Below are 18870 nucleotides of genomic sequence, written 5' to 3' on the forward strand. Positions count from 1 at the left end.
TATATGCGCCTTCACTAATGTGCACTATACACACTCTTAAACCATGTATTCTGATACTCTTGAAAGGACTTCAATCATTGATGCTTTTAAACATAAAGTCAAAATAAAGTATACTCACCTCTTGCATTAGCTTTTCATTTGGTGATCCAGAACAAAGACAGACTAGGTAGGCTTGCTTAAAACTACCTTTGCTGCTGATTTCTGGGTGGTCCGAGCACACCTTTGCTAAGGCAGTTGCTTGAGTTAATTGCTTTGATTTCATCAAATGCTTAATGCGCATATCCAGTAGCACAGAGCCTTCAAAGGCTAAAAATTCATTCACTGAAAGACAGATAAACTTATTCTTACTTCTTCATGCAAGTCACATAACATTAATGTATAGTATTTGATAATTAAAAGTAAACATGCCAAATATCTCAAATTTCTGTGAGACCCAATTTGAACAGAAAACCATGTCTCTTTTTCATGAGAAGATATTTATTGATAGAAAATCCAATAAGCCAAATGGATAAGACAACTGTCACACTGCTTCAAAATGATGATTAAGTGAAAATAGTGATTAAGTAAAAAGAGCTTCAGTTCTTCACTATCTTAATATGTGTAGTTTTTCAGTTGGATACAAACTGAAACTATTCCTAGAACTGGACAGTTTCACACAAATACTAGGACTCCAGAGCTGAGCAGGGCAACTTGCCCACATAGAAGAGCTGAATTTGGAATATACCAATTAAATGTCTGGCAATGTACAAGAATTAAGACAATTCTTGCTATGTGTTAGTTTTAACATGTGTTAAACTCAAGATCCGCAGGCCAAATCTGGCTCACCATATCATTTTATGTGGCCCACCAGATGCTGTAATACATCTCCTTTATTCTTCATCCTTAGATGAAGTTGTGATAGGAGCTGTTCTGTTAGTACCTTGGATTGTTGGATTGCAGTTCCCATTATCCCAGTCCACATGGTAGATAATCAACAGTGATGGAAGTTGTCGTTCAATAGCAACTGGGACCCAAACTGGGTAAAAAGAGCACCAACTAGTATGTAGATAAATTATAGTTGGCTGTTTGTATCCATGGATTTCCATCCATGGATTCAATGGCCCTTTGAAAGCAACCATAAGATTGACACGACCCGGAATGAAAATGAGTTTGACACCCCTGAATTACATGGATATCCTCCAAAACATGTAAAGACTAAATATGATTTCATTCCTCGATACAGCCACTCTCAGGATAAGAATACAGAAAAATAAATACCAGAGCATGATCTAGTTCATTTGTTTATTTCTCCCTGTGAGGGGAGAAGCTACACAAGGATCGAAGAAAGGCAAACTTACACCCAGTATTTTCTCAGAACCCATTTTCAAACTGGCCCCCAGGTATATCAACTAGTTTGAAGTTATCTATGGAAAATAAATAGTGTGACTGTTTTTCTGAACAAACGTGCCTGTATTTAAGCATAACTATTATTCAAAAAAGTATAAATTAGAGAAGAAAGTTGAAATGAACTGTTTTGGATTCTGTCTTGAAATACTTCAGTAGAAACATTACAATAAAATGACATGACTAAAAGATTGTTAAGATCATACATCAGTATTTCTAAAAGCTTGTTCTCAAGAATCCACCAAATTATGATTTTGATCCAAGAAATGGAAACTAAGCTATAACACTCAAATTAAAGATAGGTTAATTCTATCCAATGTTCTTCAGTGACTTTCACAAGACTATTATTGACAGATTTCCTTGACAAGTAAGCCCAAACATCTTTGAATATACAATTTTATTTTTACCTGTGTACATGAATCCTTGCTAACCATACCTATAAGAACTTAGGGAAATGTTTTACTTTAGTTGCATCACGGCAGAAGTGACAAAGCCTATCGTACTTTGATACTGGGTGTGCTGGTCACTAGACAAAGTGATAATTAGTGAATTAATGAGAGCAAGAGAAAGAATGCACTGTGATATTAAATTAGAAACAAAAGAGCAAAATGTAAAATCACTGTAAATGTTTCTTTGAGCAAGTGAACACTGTAACATACAAGAATCAAGTGGTTGAAGCTGGCTTTTAGGAGGAAGACTGAATAAGAAATTGAAGAAGAACCCAGATGGTTTTATACATAAAGTTACAATGTGAAAGAGATGCTACAGACAAAACTACACTTATATCAATAAGGCTGAGATGCCAAAATTAATTAAATCTATTTAAAAGATTAAGAAAATAAATTCTAATCAATGCCAGCGCAAACTTCCCCTGGACTGGCTGGATTAAGTAGTTTTATATGTAATACTAAAACAGATATTATTTCAGGTAAATTAATTGCTTTAATTACTTTTCGGAGAGCAAGGTGATGAAATGGGATGAATGGAGCAGATTCGGTATTGTTACCAATGTAAAACAACAACAACAAAACATTCATTATATGATTCATGAATGACAATCTCATCTGAGATGAGAGATAAAAACATTATTTGCAAAAGTACCTGCCTAAAGAATGTACCATTTTTTTCTGAATCAATACACTAATTTAAACAGGTTGCATTAGTAAAAGTGAATAATTGTTAACAATGTGAAGAAAGCCATAATAATACTTTTAATACAAAAACAATGTTTTATTTTATTTCAAGACATAAAAATACAGATGAATCGGTATGAAAAGCAGCTGCTCCTTAAATTATATTGATAAAACAAAGACTTAAAATATATTAATGCAAATTCCAGCAAACAGAATATGCATCCAGTTAAGAAAACTTGCATCTTGCATTTATTATTGTCTGACACAAAAATGGATCTCAACAAAATTCTGTGTCAGAATTACCATATCAACTGATATACCACAAAAATATTAATTCAATACAAAGTTGTCATAGCCGTACATATTTAAAAATACTTAAGATGTCTGATTTTTTTGGCTTTAGAAATATCAAATTGAGTTACTTAATACAATGTTTAATAAAGTGCATGTCTACTCAATATTTCATTATCAGTGGTCATTCTTCAACAAGCCTCTAGACAGAAAAGCTAGAAATTTTTTTTGAAATGGGAGAAATGTTAATTCTAATTTAGAACATAACCTTTAGAACACAACCATTTGTTTTGACATTGGAGAAAACATTCTTTTAGAAGTGAAAGCAAAAATCCACAACATATTAGGCAGAATTTTTTTTTTGGTTTTTTAAAAAAATTGCTAGTTCTTATAACTAGTTTCAAAGTAAGTTTCAAAGAAATTGGTGAATGGGAGGAGGGAATTATTTTAAGACAAAACAGGCACAATCCATTAAAAATACTCAAAGGCTATGCAGTTTCAGGGATCATGATACCAAAAACCTACTATATGAACTACAGAGGTAATCCAATGGATTATCCAAGGTGTTTTGTACCACCGACAACTTCCAAAACATTTTAAAGTACAGTTTGTAACTTACTAAATAAAATTTGTAACTAACAACATATAATTCCGGATAGCATGCTTTTAATAGTGATTGTAATGTTTTAAAATGTTTTAATGTATTTCACTTTTGAGCTTAATTTTAATTTAAATGTTTATTTTAATTGTATATTGTTTTTAATGCATTGAATTGTTGTCTATCTGTAAGTTGTCTTGAGTTCCCTTCGGGGTTGAGAAAGGCAAGATATAAATACAGTAAATAGATAAATAAGTAAATAAACATTTCAGCTGGAGGAAAAAATCAGGTACAGAAGCCATGGTTACCACACTTTTCTTGCCATTAGATGAACTAGAAAAAACCCCTGTAAAACAAGCAAACAACAACATAATAACTGAACACATTATTGTTGTAGCTAGTCTGTTGTTGTTCTGTGTCTTCAAGTTATTTTTTATCGAAGGCAACCCTAAGGCGAATCTATCATAGGGGGTTCTTAGGCAAGATTTGTTCAGAGGGAGTTTGTCTTTATTCTTCTCTGAGGCTAAGAGAGTATAACTTGTCCAAAGTCACCCAGTGGATTCCATGCAAAGTATTAAGAAAATAATACTATAGAGCAGGCAAGGACAAACTAAGGCCCGGGCCGGGGTGCTTACCTCAGGCCCTCCTCATTTTCCCTTCTCAGCATAAGGACATGGTGCCCTGCCACATCCTTATGCAGAAGGGGAGGAAGGCACGCAGCAGCCATCTGGAGCGCTCTCAGCCACAGTATGTCTCACCCTCCTCTTGGCACAAGGACGGTGAGACCGGCCCTGTCTTTATGCCAAGAGAATGGCCCAAGGAAGGCACGCAGCGGCTAAGAGCCCTCCGGAGCGCTCTTGGATGTCGCTTGTCTCACCCACCCCCCGCCATAAAGCCAAGAGGACAGCCAGAAGATCGAAGGAGTATCAGGGAGGAGAATCAGGGCAGTCACTGCATGTCTCGTTTTCCTCACAGCATAAGGATGGGGTGAGCAGTCCCATCCTTATGCCAGGAGGACAACCTGAGGATGACCATGGCTCTGCCATGCCCCCTCCTGGCCCCACCCTCTTAAAGGCTCTCTCCCTCCTGGCCCAGCCATCTTTGTGGGGCCCACAATGCGACCCCAAGGCAAAAACGTTTGCCCACACCTGCTATAGAGCCTAGGGAAGATACTATAAAAGGGCTTGGGGCTGGACTCAAAAGGCTGTAACAGGCTCATAAACGTTAATGCTGAAATTGTAATCAAAACTCTTTTAAAAATGCAGAATTAAGAACATGGACTCAATACTTTTCTGAGCAGCCCAAGAAATAGGTTTTAATATATAACTATGCTCACTCAATAACTATGTGAAGTATCTCTCTCAAAGGGGATGGTAAACAAACTTAAATGTTTTGAGGTGTCATAAGTCACCATTTTGATTAAACTACAGGGTATGTACATATGAATAATAGAATTAATGTTACTGGCTACTGCATATGTTCACACCATTGTTGCTTTATTATTGATGACTGGTAAGGGAATGTTCTTTTAAGAAAGAAAACTACACGAAACCAGAGGTGTGCTTATAAACGGGAAATGGGGTTGCCTCACGTGGAAAAGGCTTGACAAAAATTGATCAATAAAATGTACAGAGCTGGTATTTCTGATGTGTTTTACCTGCTATCTTCAGCTGAAATACTGTTAGAAGACTTAATTTAGATCACGGCTTTTTAAAACTGTGAGTCCCAATCCCAAGTGAGGTTCCCTTAGCTCAATGTTGGGGTCCCGAAAATTTTGGTAAAGTAGAGGTTTTCTGAATGTTACCCAGTGGCAGTTTCAAGCATTTACACAACACAACATGTTGTGTTTACAGTAGATACTGCAGAAGATGCTTCAGGAATATCTGCCTGTTTGGCAACCCTTGGAAATGATTACTTTTTATCAATAAATACTTGATTTTTATACCTATTTTATATACCTATATATCCGGAGTTATGTAAACGTTTCTTGGGAAAAATGGGATTACGAGTGGAAAGAAGCCCTGATTTGGATAACCCAGTTCTCATTATCAAACTGCATTTTTTGCAACTGAAAACTTGTGAAGCCTTTCCTGACTTTTCCTTATCTGAACTTGCTAGTTTGCTGTGAAATCTAAATTAACCAAACTATTGTTACAATCAAATGAAGGTTACAGCAAACATGACTTGATATTCACTTTAAACCTTGGTTTCAGGCTCGTTCAAGGCAAGTCTTGATTAAGTCACCATTATTAGTCCAATTCAAAATAGAACAGCAAACAACCTTTATGTTAAAATACTTGGAATGATGCATGTGATAGTGTATGAATTCAAAGTAGCATTCTTGATTATCCCATTATGCTTTGCACAATTTTTCAAGCACATTCAAAAACTGGGCCTTTTAACAGTGCATTATGCGGGTGGATTATATTAAATTAAATTAACTTTACAAAGGTAAAAACAATCTGAGTGAGGATGTAGCCACAAAAATAAGTGACAGCAATTTCAGAGTATTTTATTTCTGAAAAACCCATGTATAACAAGTTTGCTTTGGTGTTATTGTACTTAGAAAAGCCACTGTAAATGCTGAAAGATAGACATCTTGTTAACTAGAAGTAAATACTTCACTTTAATATAGTTCTAAATGTAGGCTTTTCATTGTTAACAAAATGTTGAATTCATTCAATATTCCCTTTCTCTATCTAATCAAAAACAACCATGGTCTTGTCCACTTTCATAATTATCCAGTGAATAATTACATTTGTTACTTTTCAGCCTTGTTCTTCCACCCACAAGCCTGAATAATCCTTTAAACCACAGTGTTTATCATTTCACGTAGTTTGTCTTGCAACAGAGGAACATTTGCTATCAGTGAAATCTGATACAGAAAGACCTTGAGATTTTAATGGAAACTGTACTACATCAATATTATTAACATTTAAAGTTTTAATGTCAAGGTTTAATTTCCTCTTGCAAATGCACAGCAATCTTCATTTCCATGGTATATGTCTGAAAAATTGACACCTGGGACCAAAGTAAATATTATTTTTATAAATTTTGCTGTTTGTCCTTCAAATCTTTAGTCCAGGTACACTGCATTTAGCTCTACAACAATCCTCCCAGCAACCAACTGTCTTTTAAAAATTGGGGTAAGCCTTGAAATAATTAATTTTCCATTTAGGAATTATTTTATTTCACCTACATTTTTTATTTTTAAATATGTTTTAATTGGGCTTCTAATGTCCTTATTACAGTTCTTTTGTATCCAAACTCAAACCATTATCTGTGAAGAGAACTCTCAGAATATATGTAGCATTACGCAAATGCAAAGTTAATGGTGGCTTAAACACAGAACTGTACATAATTTATATATTAATGGTATAATTTGGAATTTATTGGTAAATGAAATTTGGAATTCATACTGCATATAAATAATGAAAATTTAAAAAATAGATGAATAACCATCAGGAAAGCACCACTAACTTTGAAAATATCAGGGAGACCATATCTATGCCGGCCTCCCCTTGCACCTCCAAATATCTATACATTACATGAACTTGTCTTGCCACTTTTCCTGGACCTGCATGGCTCCTGTGTCTGAGACAGGTCTGTGTGTAAGAACACCTGTGTGTATGTGTGTTATCATGTGCTCACTATTTGTAAATTATTATCTGCATGCCTTCGTCTTGTGAAAGATAAGAATGGCTATATAACCATTGCTCTGACTAGATTCAAGAATGCAGAGGGTGGCCTTATGTTTCTGCAATGCATGCGTGTCAGTTTTCATATCCCTGAAAAGAAGTTAGAAAGGCAGTCAGTGCAGATTGACATGGCAGCAAACAGTTCTAATATTCCTCCACGTATGCAGACAGCTCAGTGCTAAGCCGACTATACACAAAGACTTCTCTTTCAGCCTCAAATTGACAAAAAAACATTGAAAGTGGTAGACAACCCTATAGACCATGTTGAAAACTGAGGGTGGGTTAGGGAGATGGAAAACTAAATTAATTCCAGAACTATCCTCATTACTTCCTATCCCGCTGCACTCAAATTTTGGCATGTTTTAAAAATCAATATGCAAAATGGAAACAAACCAGAGAATGTGAGATTTCTATGAGAATAAAATCACTCTTACTAAAGTAATACTAATGGAAAAGCTCTTGAGCAACTGGAGTAAATTGTATTCTATTACATCAAATATGTTACCTTATTACAAATCCCATGGTATTATTAGAAATGTGATGGCATTGAATATATTGTTTCAATTTACACTCGATACAAAAAAACCCTTATTCTGTGTCTTTTTGTTTATACTTTTAAATAAATGAAAATTAATCTTGGGGGGGGGGCAGTTGGCGAGAGAAATCTAAGACAAATATGACTAAATGCATGGCTTAGAACCATCTTTCTCTCCTAGCAGTAAATGACAATAGTGTTTAAACCTAGAGCAGACAAAAGATGCTGCCACCACAGCTTCTTATTTTGTCACTGGTATGCTTGATATACTAGGCAGCAAACCATTAAGACTGCATTGCAGGTTAACTTTTTATAGTTCTTCATACATTTACATGTTGAATTCCAAAGACATTCTTCGAATCAACCACCACCTAGAACATAACAGAGATCTGACACTCCCAAACTAAAATGGCACAACATATATAAATAAACATATATAAATAAATCTATCAGTCTGTCTGTCCATCTGTCTACCTACCTTATAATATATATGTATGTATATATTCATTCCTCATATAGTTTTATGCATAAAGGAGAACTAGAGAGAATTTGAAAAGATTTTAAAATGTAAAGCTATTCACCAAACACTAAAGTTAGGCCATCTTATTTTCCTTTTCCATGTATGATTCTGAAAGCTGGACAGTGAAGGAAGTGGATAAGAACAGAACTAATTCGAAATGAGATGCTGGAGAAGGGTTCTGAGGATATTATGGACTGTTTGAAGAAACCCTAACATGAGCTTGCTCTTCAAGGGACAGAATGTGAGTCTTACATAAAAATCTTGCCACATGGATTATTTTCACAAAATGACTTAATGCAGAAGAAAGGTAGTTGAAAATGATCATATTACTGTCTTCATTTGTCAAAAACTATCACCAGGGTCTGATTGGAACTGTTACCTATTAGATTATTTGTGAAGATCTCTGCAAGTTCACTAAGGAATCAATAACTGGAATGGGTTGTGGGAAGGTCATACAAACTGAAAACACCACTAACATTGGCTTTCTCTTCAAAAGCTATTTTATGAAACTGGCGGCACCTAATGACTCATCTGATCAATGTAAACTTACCTTTATCTTGATCCTGTAGCTCTTGAGAAAGAATACTGCAAAGGACCGGATTCTTCCAGGTCCCATTCTCTTGGGCAAGATCAGATAAAACCTGTAATTGACAGCTGCCACTTTGCATCATCTTTTCATGTGCTGTCTAGGGGAAATTTAAAAAAAAACAGTTTTAGCAGATAGCTTTATGATATATATATATATAGTCACTAGCTTCTCCAACACTAAGACTGAAGTCCTGTAGGCTAGTTTAACTGTATTGGCACATATGGCAGCAAGAGTAAACAGACTACAGCCATAACGGTGAAGTAGAGAAGGCAAAGAAAGCTATCTACATTGCTATCTGAAGAGAAAAATACCAGTTCCCAAACAAATTACTTCAGCAATATCTGGCTCATGGATGGGTCCTTGAAGGTGAAGATACTCTAAGAAGATGACTTAAAGTTTGGAATTCAAAAATTACTTCAAAGCTTGGCTATTTCCTCTCGATTTTAATTATGTTCTGCTGTATGAATCTGTCACAATGATTTCTAATATTCATCTTTATTTCTAATGATATTTTTGATAAATATTGTTTAGCTGCTAGCTTTGTAAGCATTTTTGTTTATTTTGTGTCCTTTAAAAAATACTTCTAATACTACTGCATATTAGTATTTACTGAGACAGCTAACAAAAACTTAAAGACTGCACTCTGGTTAAACACAGCAAATTCTAATGCTAGTTCTGAATAAAAGACATTTCCTTCCCTCCTCCTGAGAGATACTGTTATCTAATCTCTCCTCCTGGGTGAAGAGTCACACTAGAAAAGACAGTCAAAAACACAAACATAATGGTGTCCTGGCAATGGAATTGCAAAGCTGAAAGAAAACTGCATTTCCCAAACAAAAATGGCTGAAGAGTAAAACTGCTTAAGAAAACTAGGACGTCGTTCTAGTTTGCAGGAAAAAAAATAATAAATTCCATGTACTAAAGATGGTACACAGAATTTTGCAGATCTATAGTATCTCTGGAAGCATTTGCATATCTGCTGTGGAACAGACAAATATATTAGTTTTGAGAACACAAGAGCTTACAGATATTTCTGATTTCTATATATTTCCAGGAGTCTTTCCCCAAATGTGGACAATTCTGGTTAGAAATACACAAATCAGGAACTCTTACACTTCAAATATCTCCTCGATGCAATATTTCTACTTAAAGGTCTCTGTAGGTGCCTAAGGTGGGGAGAGAAACTATGGACAACAACCTATTTATTTATTAATCTTGCCTTTTTCCTGAGTTGGGATGTGGAATAAGATCAAGCTAAAATATTTAGAAAAACTGAAAAGAAAATCAGTCATATTATTTTTAAAACATGTTTAAAAATAGTCAAAAACATTACTGAAACTCCAACAGGAGTTCCACACCTTGGAAGCTGGGAAGGCTCTCTCCTAACTCTTCACCAAACAGGTCTGCAAAGGCTGTGGGGGAAAGAGAAAGCCCTTTCCTGAAGATCTATCTTAAAATTAAAACTAAATTGTTTAAGAAAATTTGGTATTTCAGATAGTCTGGATCCAAGTTGTGTGGATCCAACTTTGAAGTCAAAAACAACACTTTGAATTCTGCCCAGAAACAGACCAATAGTCAGTAATGCTGTTTCAATTGGGGAGTCACGTGATCCCCATAATCAACGGCCTGGCTGCAGCATTTTGGACCTACTAAAATTTTAAAGGCAGCCCCATCTATACATTAGTCCAAAGGGAATGTAATCAAGGCATGTGTGATTGTAGTCAGATATGACTTCTCAGGAAAAAGGCACAGGTGGTATGCTAGTTTTAACTGTTCAAACGCTATCCTAGCCAATGCTGAAACTTGAGCGTCCAGGCTCAGTTCCAAATCCAGGAGTACGCCTGAGCTGCGAATTTGAGATTTCAGGGAGAGTGTAACCCCATCCAGCACTGGCTGAATCTCTGCTCGCCTATATATTCATATATACTGGAAGCCATGCAAAAGCTTCTATGGCTCTAGTATTAATTATTTTCCCTAGCGAAACCAGAAATAACACTCTCACAGATTACTGGCAGCACTGATTTTCTTCTTTGGAATTTATCTAATACTTAAATAGAGCAAATATTTCACCGAAAGCCAAATATGAAAATTCTGGAAATTCTGGATTTAAAAAAAAACCTCTGACACACATTAAACACATACATATTTAAGGAGGCACTGAGATGCAACAGAATACACTGAGTACTAGATCAGTGATTCCCAAAGTGGGTGCTACCGCCCCCTGGCGGGAGCTGCAGCAATCCAGGGGGGCAGTGATGGCACCTATTAGGACACGGGGGCAGGGCCAGGGCCAGGGGAGGGGAGGGGCCTCTTCTCAAGTGCCAGAGACAGGGCTGAGCACCTGAGGCGGCTGTTAGGACACAGGGGTTGGAGCTAGAGGAGTGGGCGTGGCTGTATGTGAGACAGGGCTGAGAATCTATACCTCTCCTGAGGCGCTTGTTGGAACACGGGGTGGAGCTAGGAAGGGGGAGGGGCCTCTTCCCAAGAGCGCGATACAGGGCTGAGCCTCTGTATACCTCCGCTGAGGCGCTTGTTAGAACACAGGGGTAGGGTATAGAGGTTCAGCCCTGTCAGGCACTTGGGAAGAGGCCCCACCCCCCTCCCCTAGCCCTGTCCCTTGTGTCCTGGAAAGTGCCGCAGGACAGGGATAGCTCAGCCCTGCCTTAGAGCTCGTAACTCCGCCTGGCTGCCCATTTGTGGCCCCGCCCACCTCCCCCTCCCAGCCCTGCATCTTCAACTAGGGGAGAAGCTCAGCCCCGCCCTCTTGAGCAAGAGCCACACCCACTCCTTTAAGCCATGCCCCCTTTCCAGGGGGCGCCGAGTAATATTTTTTCTGGAAAGGGATGGTAGGCCAAAAAAGTTTGGGAACCACTGTACTAGATGAAACAACACAGTGTGCATGTAAGCGTGCACGCATACATACATATAATATTTTGTGTCATTTAGGATCAACTATGACCTCGAATGTGTAGGATAGTTACAAAATCAGACACCTACCTGAATAAAAGACTGAATCTCTTTCCATTTCTTTTCAGGCAGTTCAAGAGGCAAACATAGCAGAATTTCAACATAGCTTCTGAAAATGCAAAAAATATTACAAACATCAACAAGGAAGTCAAAGGTTCCATAAACAATTGCTTTGGTAGTAAAGTTATTAACACACACAAACACACAAAATGAAGTATCCTTAAAATAAAAATCAAATGTATGCAAAACCTATAAAAATACACTCACAGGGCTAAGCGTTCAAGCACAAGGGCTACATTTTCACTCTCAGAGGTAAGGTATGGTTGTGCTTTAATGTAACTCTGGATAGCCTCTGTGTATACTTCCAACAAAGGTAGGGGATCTTCAGGTGCCTTCCACTTTTCTGCATATTCAAGAAGTGTCTGTTTAGTAAACACAAAATACAGATTACTAAAGTAAATACAAACTGTATTCCCGCTTTTCCATTTAATTTAACAGTCAATATAAGACACAGCACACCAGACATTTTTTTATGAGCATGATATAGTCTCCTCTAGAGTTTCCTCTTCAGTTGTAGCAAACAGTGTCAATACCTGGAGATAACATGTTTCGATGCTGCAAGTTCTGAAGTATAACTGTTATGGTAGTATTTTACTGAAAGAAGAAAATGTATTCAAACATACATATGGTTTTGACAACGCACAATGGAGTAGCTGTACAGAAATCACAAATACTATAGTAACCAAGAGGAGCAGTCTCAACAGCCCAAAGAAAAAAGTGTGTGCATGTATTTTCCTGTTAGGTAGCTGTGGCAATTGTTCCACCACGGCTGGACTGTGCTATTACTTGATTATCAGCCATGGCTGTAGTGCTGAAGGACAGCACATCTGCATGTAATTTTTAACAAGTAAGAAAGATATAAAGAGAAATTTCAAATGATGCATTATAGTGCCTGTTCTATAAAGGATCATGCTTTTATATAAGAATGAAAAAAGATACTGACTCTAAATAACGGGGAAGGCGGGGTGCAAGTAGGAGGACTTATTAAACATTTTATTTATTCCATTTTTTCTACATTTGGTGGGAATATGAGACGGCAATGGAGACCAGTGTTGCACAACATTAAAACGTTCAGATTAATTTGGCAATGGAGCCAAATATAATTTTATTTAAATACTCTGAATACATTAGTAACTATATATGCAAATATGAGTATTTCATACTGTTATTATTATTAAAATTCAATGTATAAAAATAGAAAAAGCAACAAAAGGATTCAGATGTTGGAAGAAATTATGGAATGAGGCAAAACGACTGAACTGACAGCACTTCGAAAAATTCACAAAAATATAAAGACCTTAAAAGATTGGGGTTTGGTGATTAAGTACTTCACAGCTATTATTTCTTGATAAGGAGAATGAAATGGTGGCATTAGCAATAATGCAGGTTAGTAAACATTGAAAGTTTGGAAAATATTTTTGTAATACACTTTTTTGAAATGAAGTTCAGAAATATTGAAATGCCATTTTTGTATGTAAGTGATCATTAAAACCAGGGGTCCCCAAACAAAGACCCGTAGGCCGGATGCAGCCTCCAAGGCAATTTACCTGCCCATGCCTTTACCTTTAAACTTGGGGTCACCCTAAGACTGAAATGTCTTGAGGATACATAACAACAATCCTAAATTAACCTGACTATCTCATCAGGCAAAAGAGGGCCTACACTTCCCATTGAAATATTGGTAAGTTTATGTTGGTTAAAATTGTTCTTCAATTTTAAATACTGTATTGCTCTTTTATGATTTTTTTATGTTCTTTTATGATTCACACAGGCTAACTGCATGAAAAAACAGAGAGGAAAGTTGCAACACTTGAAAGTACCAGACAGAGTTCCTTTTGCAGGAAAGTCTGTTTCTCTGATAAGGTCAATGTAAAGAGAAACAATATTTTTAAATGCTATCTTAAAATGCATTTGTGCATTATTTTCCAAATATTTTCCTATTTAGCTTCTGTTAGACAATGGGAAATGTGAGATTGAAGTGCAAATTTTGCAGGCTGAGTACCTGTAAGAAAGTCTGGATGTGAACCCCAAGCCTAACTCAATGGGATACAATGGAGCAGATAAATACTGTATATTGATTTTTACTCCATGTACTGTCCAATCTTCTCTAGTTTCTGAGATTTTCCAGGCACTAAGTACATGCTGAAAACAAGCTTTCTTTCTTATATCTCCAAATCTTGAGAAAATTGTACAGGAAAGCATAGTTCCACTGAGTTCAACGGAGTGTACTTGCAAGGACACAAAAATGAAGTCTCACATTGCTAAACTTTGTTCAATACTGTCTCCTCACTTCTACTCTTGTTCTGTTGGCAGGAGTGATAAACTGGATACCACTCTAGGTTTCTGAAGCTTTTCATTACAAGAATAATGCAACACACAAAGCACTGCATGACTTCAATTCAAGTATCACATACATTTTGACTAGGTAAATCAGAATATTCTGCTACTTTATTAACTTGCAGAATTGCCTCATTTTATAGAATTACTGTTTCTCTGTGGTACACAAGTCTAATAAAAACTGTTACAAACTTCAGGGAATTGTGCCTTGGAACAATGGTCTTAATTAGAAAGAAAACAGGAGCTTAGAAATAACCTTGTCCCACGTTGCTAAGTTCAAATGTACAATAAGTATCTTGAATACATTTCTAGATTCCCTGACACTCTAAGAGAAGGATCCATTAAACTTTGCAACACCCCAAAGTACTAGTGGCTGCTGGATACTATACTACTTCTAGCCATACAATAAAACAAGCAAAGAAACATCAACAAAATATAAATGCCCATGTGCACTCTATTCTGACACTGTTACACTCCCACCAAACACTGAATTGCCTGAAATTTTTCTCTTTTGTATCTTTTCGGTTTTTATGTCTATATCTAATATTCTGACGGAAGAGAGGCACTGTGGAAGAGAACATTTGTTTGTAAAACAAAAACAACAATATATTCAAACAATTGACAACAAGCTGAACAGCAAATGACAAGATCATTTCTGGGAACTGCTGTGACCTGCTCCAGCAATCATACTACAGTGGAAGAGCAGAAAGGTTGGAGGCAGGTCTTTCTCTTATCCTTTCTAGTTAACTTATGTCTGCTGGTGCCATAATGGAGATAACAGCAGGGTCTGATATCAACACAGTATTAACCTTAGCCTTAAAAACACACTAAGACACTGGGTTCATCAAGAGCAAAGGTTTCTGAATTTATTTGGCATACCGCTGCCTTTTCAGGAAAAAAAGACACTGGGTTGCTCTAGAACAGAGGTTTCTGAACTTATTTGGCTTACCACCGCCTTTTCAGAAAAAATAATACTAAGCGCCTCCCTAGAATTCTACCTATTTTAAGCGAACAAATTGAAAAATGCAGTGACAAATCTGTATTCTTTTATGAATCTATATTTCTACCCACATCCTACACGATGGTAAATAAAGGTGTTGTTGTACACGAGACCCCTTTAAGCTTAAAATTTTGAAACTATTAGAACTGACCATACTAACACTTGCATTACACAAAGAAAATTAAAAAAACCCCGAGGAAAAATATTAAAATAAACATTATGAATAACTTTAAAAATACTCGTAAATGAGAAGGGTGAACCTGGTAAGCTGTCATCAATTTATTAATATTTGGAACTATTTTTGTCAGCAAAATGCATTAATTTTTAAAATACTTATTGCACTTGCCTAACTATTAACTACCTGTCACACAATTCGGAAGCAATCTAAATTAGATTTCAGACATGTCACCTATTTATAGTATCGTATTGTAAACAAGTCATTACACGCACATATTCCTGCCAATCCCTGCTGGATTTCCCAGCCATGTGTGATATACTCACCTACCAACACTTGCTTATTAAGACTTGTTGGCAGACTTGGCCACTGATCAATTACAACATGCATTTTATTTCACCCCCTCAGACAACAGACAAGAGTTCCTTCTCCCACCCTGGACCTTCCACAGATATATGAACCTTCCTTGTTTAGTTTTTTTCAATATACCTCAAAACCTCTGAGGATGTCTGCCATAGACGTGGGTGAAACGTCAGGAGAGAATGCTTCTGGAACATGGCCATACAGCCTGAAAACACACACAACAATCTAAATACAACATTTTCCCCTGTGATTTGTTTATAATAGTCTTGTTTTCTATGAATTTTTTTGAGACCTTTCCCTCTTGGCATAATTAACCAAACCATGTATGCATTTTGAAATGTAGTGTTGCGGTTTCTAAGAGTAAACTAAGCAAAACCAAGGGCTTACAAATATGCAGCTTTACAACATGAAAATAGACTGGTCAGGCTTCAAAGACTTTATCCAAAAAAATGGAAATATATTTGCAATAGACCTGTCCTGTATATAAGGAATGTATTCAAAAAATGATAGCTGAGAACTATGTACAAAAGACAATAAAACGAAAAGGACGCTCTTAGAGGGGCAGATGGCAAGTCAACCAATATCTGTCTTTACTTTTTTTCTTTTCTCTCTGGCTTTCCTTCCCCTCTTTCCTTTTCATTCAAATTGTGCTCCTACTTTTGCTGTATATATTGTTGAAACCTTAATAAAAATTATATATAAAAAGAATTATAAAAAAGAAAATAATATGCAGCTCTACAACATTTAAATATGGGATGGGATCTCTTTTCTTTAGAAGTAACACTGAAAGAAGTGCTGTCCAAAGTGCTGCTCTGTGGACTTAGTGCTTGCCCGCAAGCCACCTACTGCCAAACCCTTGAGGGCTTCCAATGACAATGAACACAAATAAGCCAACCAGTTCCTGTCTCATTTGGGGAGGGGGGGGGGGGGGAACTGTCAGATCCCTACATCAGGCAAGCAATGATGGCTATAGCTATTTGCTGGAAAATTCCTATAGAATACAAACAATCCAGAATATTATATTACTTAGGTTTAGTGAGATATTTACTCTATAAACTCATGTATAGGTCTATAAATGTTAGTCAAAAAATCAATTCCAAAAACCTGGGTCAATTTATTCACAGGTCAATGTGAGTACTGTACCTTAACTCGTATCATAAAAGGACCCTTCCCTCTTTCTTGAATAGACTGTCAAAAGAGTTGACTGTCCTGGGGAGAACCTAAAAGAAGCACCATTCCCCTCTACTCTTTCTGCTTTGACGCTGCCTGTGGTCTTTTTGAATGCCTAGGGGTGTGGGTTGTGTGTGGAATGGTGGCAATGGCCAGGAGCTGCTGCTTCCGAGTCAACATTGATGTTTTCCCCTTGCTTAATCTATGGGTCATATCAAAATTCCTAATGTTGGTCCCCAAACCTGATCTTATCTTATACATGAGAATATACTGCAACTCCATATTCAACTTGTCAAAGAAATCCACTATAATCCTTTTAAATGTGTCCCAAAACAACCAAAAAACTGGCTGTTGATCCAGGTATGTTTGTTAACCAATTGGATCTTTCAGTAGCTGTGAAGTTGCTTATGCAGACTAACACGATAAATGTGAAAATAGGCGAAATCCTCCAACTGTATGGATTAGAAACCAAACAAGTCCTGATGAGACCTCAAATGGATTTTAAAAGTTAAATTGTAAAATATTGTAAAAAAATTAAGCAGAGGTAATTTCATATTTTTCTCTGGAACATTACTCCTTTCCATCTCTTGAGCCCCAATACCCACAAGTCATCTTTCTTGTTACAGTGATTATATTAATTTCTCAAATGAATTCTTTGGGATGTGGTTTCATTGGGATTTACCAGCAAATTACTATAAGCTAGAAAAATGCATGATGTCTGGTTGGGATGGGGACTGCTATCTTCCAGCACTTGTTCTCAGCTTTATAAACCATGATGCCCCAGACCAGGCCGCCTCTTAGGAGAAAACGGGCATGTATATATATCTCATTTACATTACCTGCTGTATTTCAGAGAATTCAGGATGATACTTGAGATCTACTGGGCCCTTTAACATGCAGGCTCAGCTTTGAGGGAATTTTCTGCAATCAAACATGAGCCTTTTCATATTTCTTGCTCTATGCGAATTGTGTGTATAATTTTACCTTATTAATTTTCCCTACAATGGCTGGATTCTTGAGTTTGCTCCTACTTATGGGATTTTCACGTGAGCTAGGTAGTATCATTCATGGTTGCTCTTGGTAGCAAATGAGGGATAGGGAAAGAGGCTAGATTCACTGATTCAATCTCTCATGCTCCTCATCCCCCAAAAACTGGCTTCAAGAGTCAGGACATGTGGAATAGTAGGAAACACTGAAATGGGAACCTCTGCTATTCCCTCAGTACAGCTGAACAGAACTCCTTCCATTCACAGATGCCTGGTTGTAACCAAAAATAATTTTCTGTTTTACCTGATCAATCTGCATAAATACTGCAACATATTTTAAAACAAGTTATAGAACTAGTTATAAATATGAAGTACTTGGAAACAAAAAAAGCTATTTTTCAATCTCTCCAAGACAAATTTTCAGTGTTTACATTAGAAACATTCTAAATTTCATAGAACTTAAGACATAACCTTCACTGAAGTATTTTCTCTTTTGGAATGAGTATACTACTTTTTAAGTGAGGCTTTACTCAGGACTGTATACAGTATGACCCCCATTTCCACAGAAGATACATTCCTGGACTTTGAATTGTTATTAACCATGGATAATAGCAAATCCTATTGAAATCATGGACCCTTGACACAAGGATATCATAAAGTCATTCTGGAGGACCTAGGAAATGCCTAGAGGTGACATATTTTGTCAGATGTGGGGAAATGAAATTGCTAATCTCACCAATATTGGAGCTGTATTGTATGGGAACATATACTTCAGTTCTTAAGACTACACATATGTCTGGAGAAATTTATTTTCTTATGAATCTACTTATGTTACAATATTCTACTACGGTTCCTACAATCAGTTGAATCATCACACAACTGAAATCCACCAATATGGCATGGTGCATGATAAATAGCACATCCCATTATCACGAAGCTAAATAACACATAGTACCCCACCAAAGTAAACTATCTGCAATTAAAAGTGCAATTTTTAGTAACATTAAGATATGGACATTATCATACCAGCCTGTTCTGATATTCAAACGAATAACCAACTCCTGT

General features: G+C 36.6%; 1 protein-coding gene across 4 annotated transcripts in view; it reads right to left on the reverse strand.

Annotated features, from left to right (window-relative positions):
* znf292 (zinc finger protein 292) overlaps positions 1 to 18870 on the reverse strand; it is a 40217-nt gene that overhangs the window by 14231 nt on the left and 7116 nt on the right. For 3 of the 4 annotated variants that reach the window (XM_062980919.1, XM_062980928.1, XM_062980933.1), the window contains exons 2-5: positions 11982 to 12136; positions 11745 to 11823; positions 8709 to 8844; positions 119 to 321 (exon numbers count right to left, since the gene is read on the reverse strand). In XM_062980919.1, the coding sequence (XP_062836989.1) occupies positions 119 to 321; positions 8709 to 8844; positions 11745 to 11823; positions 11982 to 12136 (573 nt within the window). Of the gene's footprint in view, positions 1 to 118; positions 322 to 931; positions 3752 to 8708; positions 8845 to 11744; positions 11824 to 11981; positions 12137 to 18870 lie in introns of those variants that run through there. The other variant, XM_062980939.1, reaches the window with a different exon arrangement.

This window comes from Anolis carolinensis, chromosome 1, assembly GCF_035594765.1.
Source record: "Anolis carolinensis isolate JA03-04 chromosome 1, rAnoCar3.1.pri, whole genome shotgun sequence".
Lineage (NCBI taxonomy): Eukaryota > Metazoa > Chordata > Lepidosauria > Squamata > Dactyloidae > Anolis > Anolis carolinensis.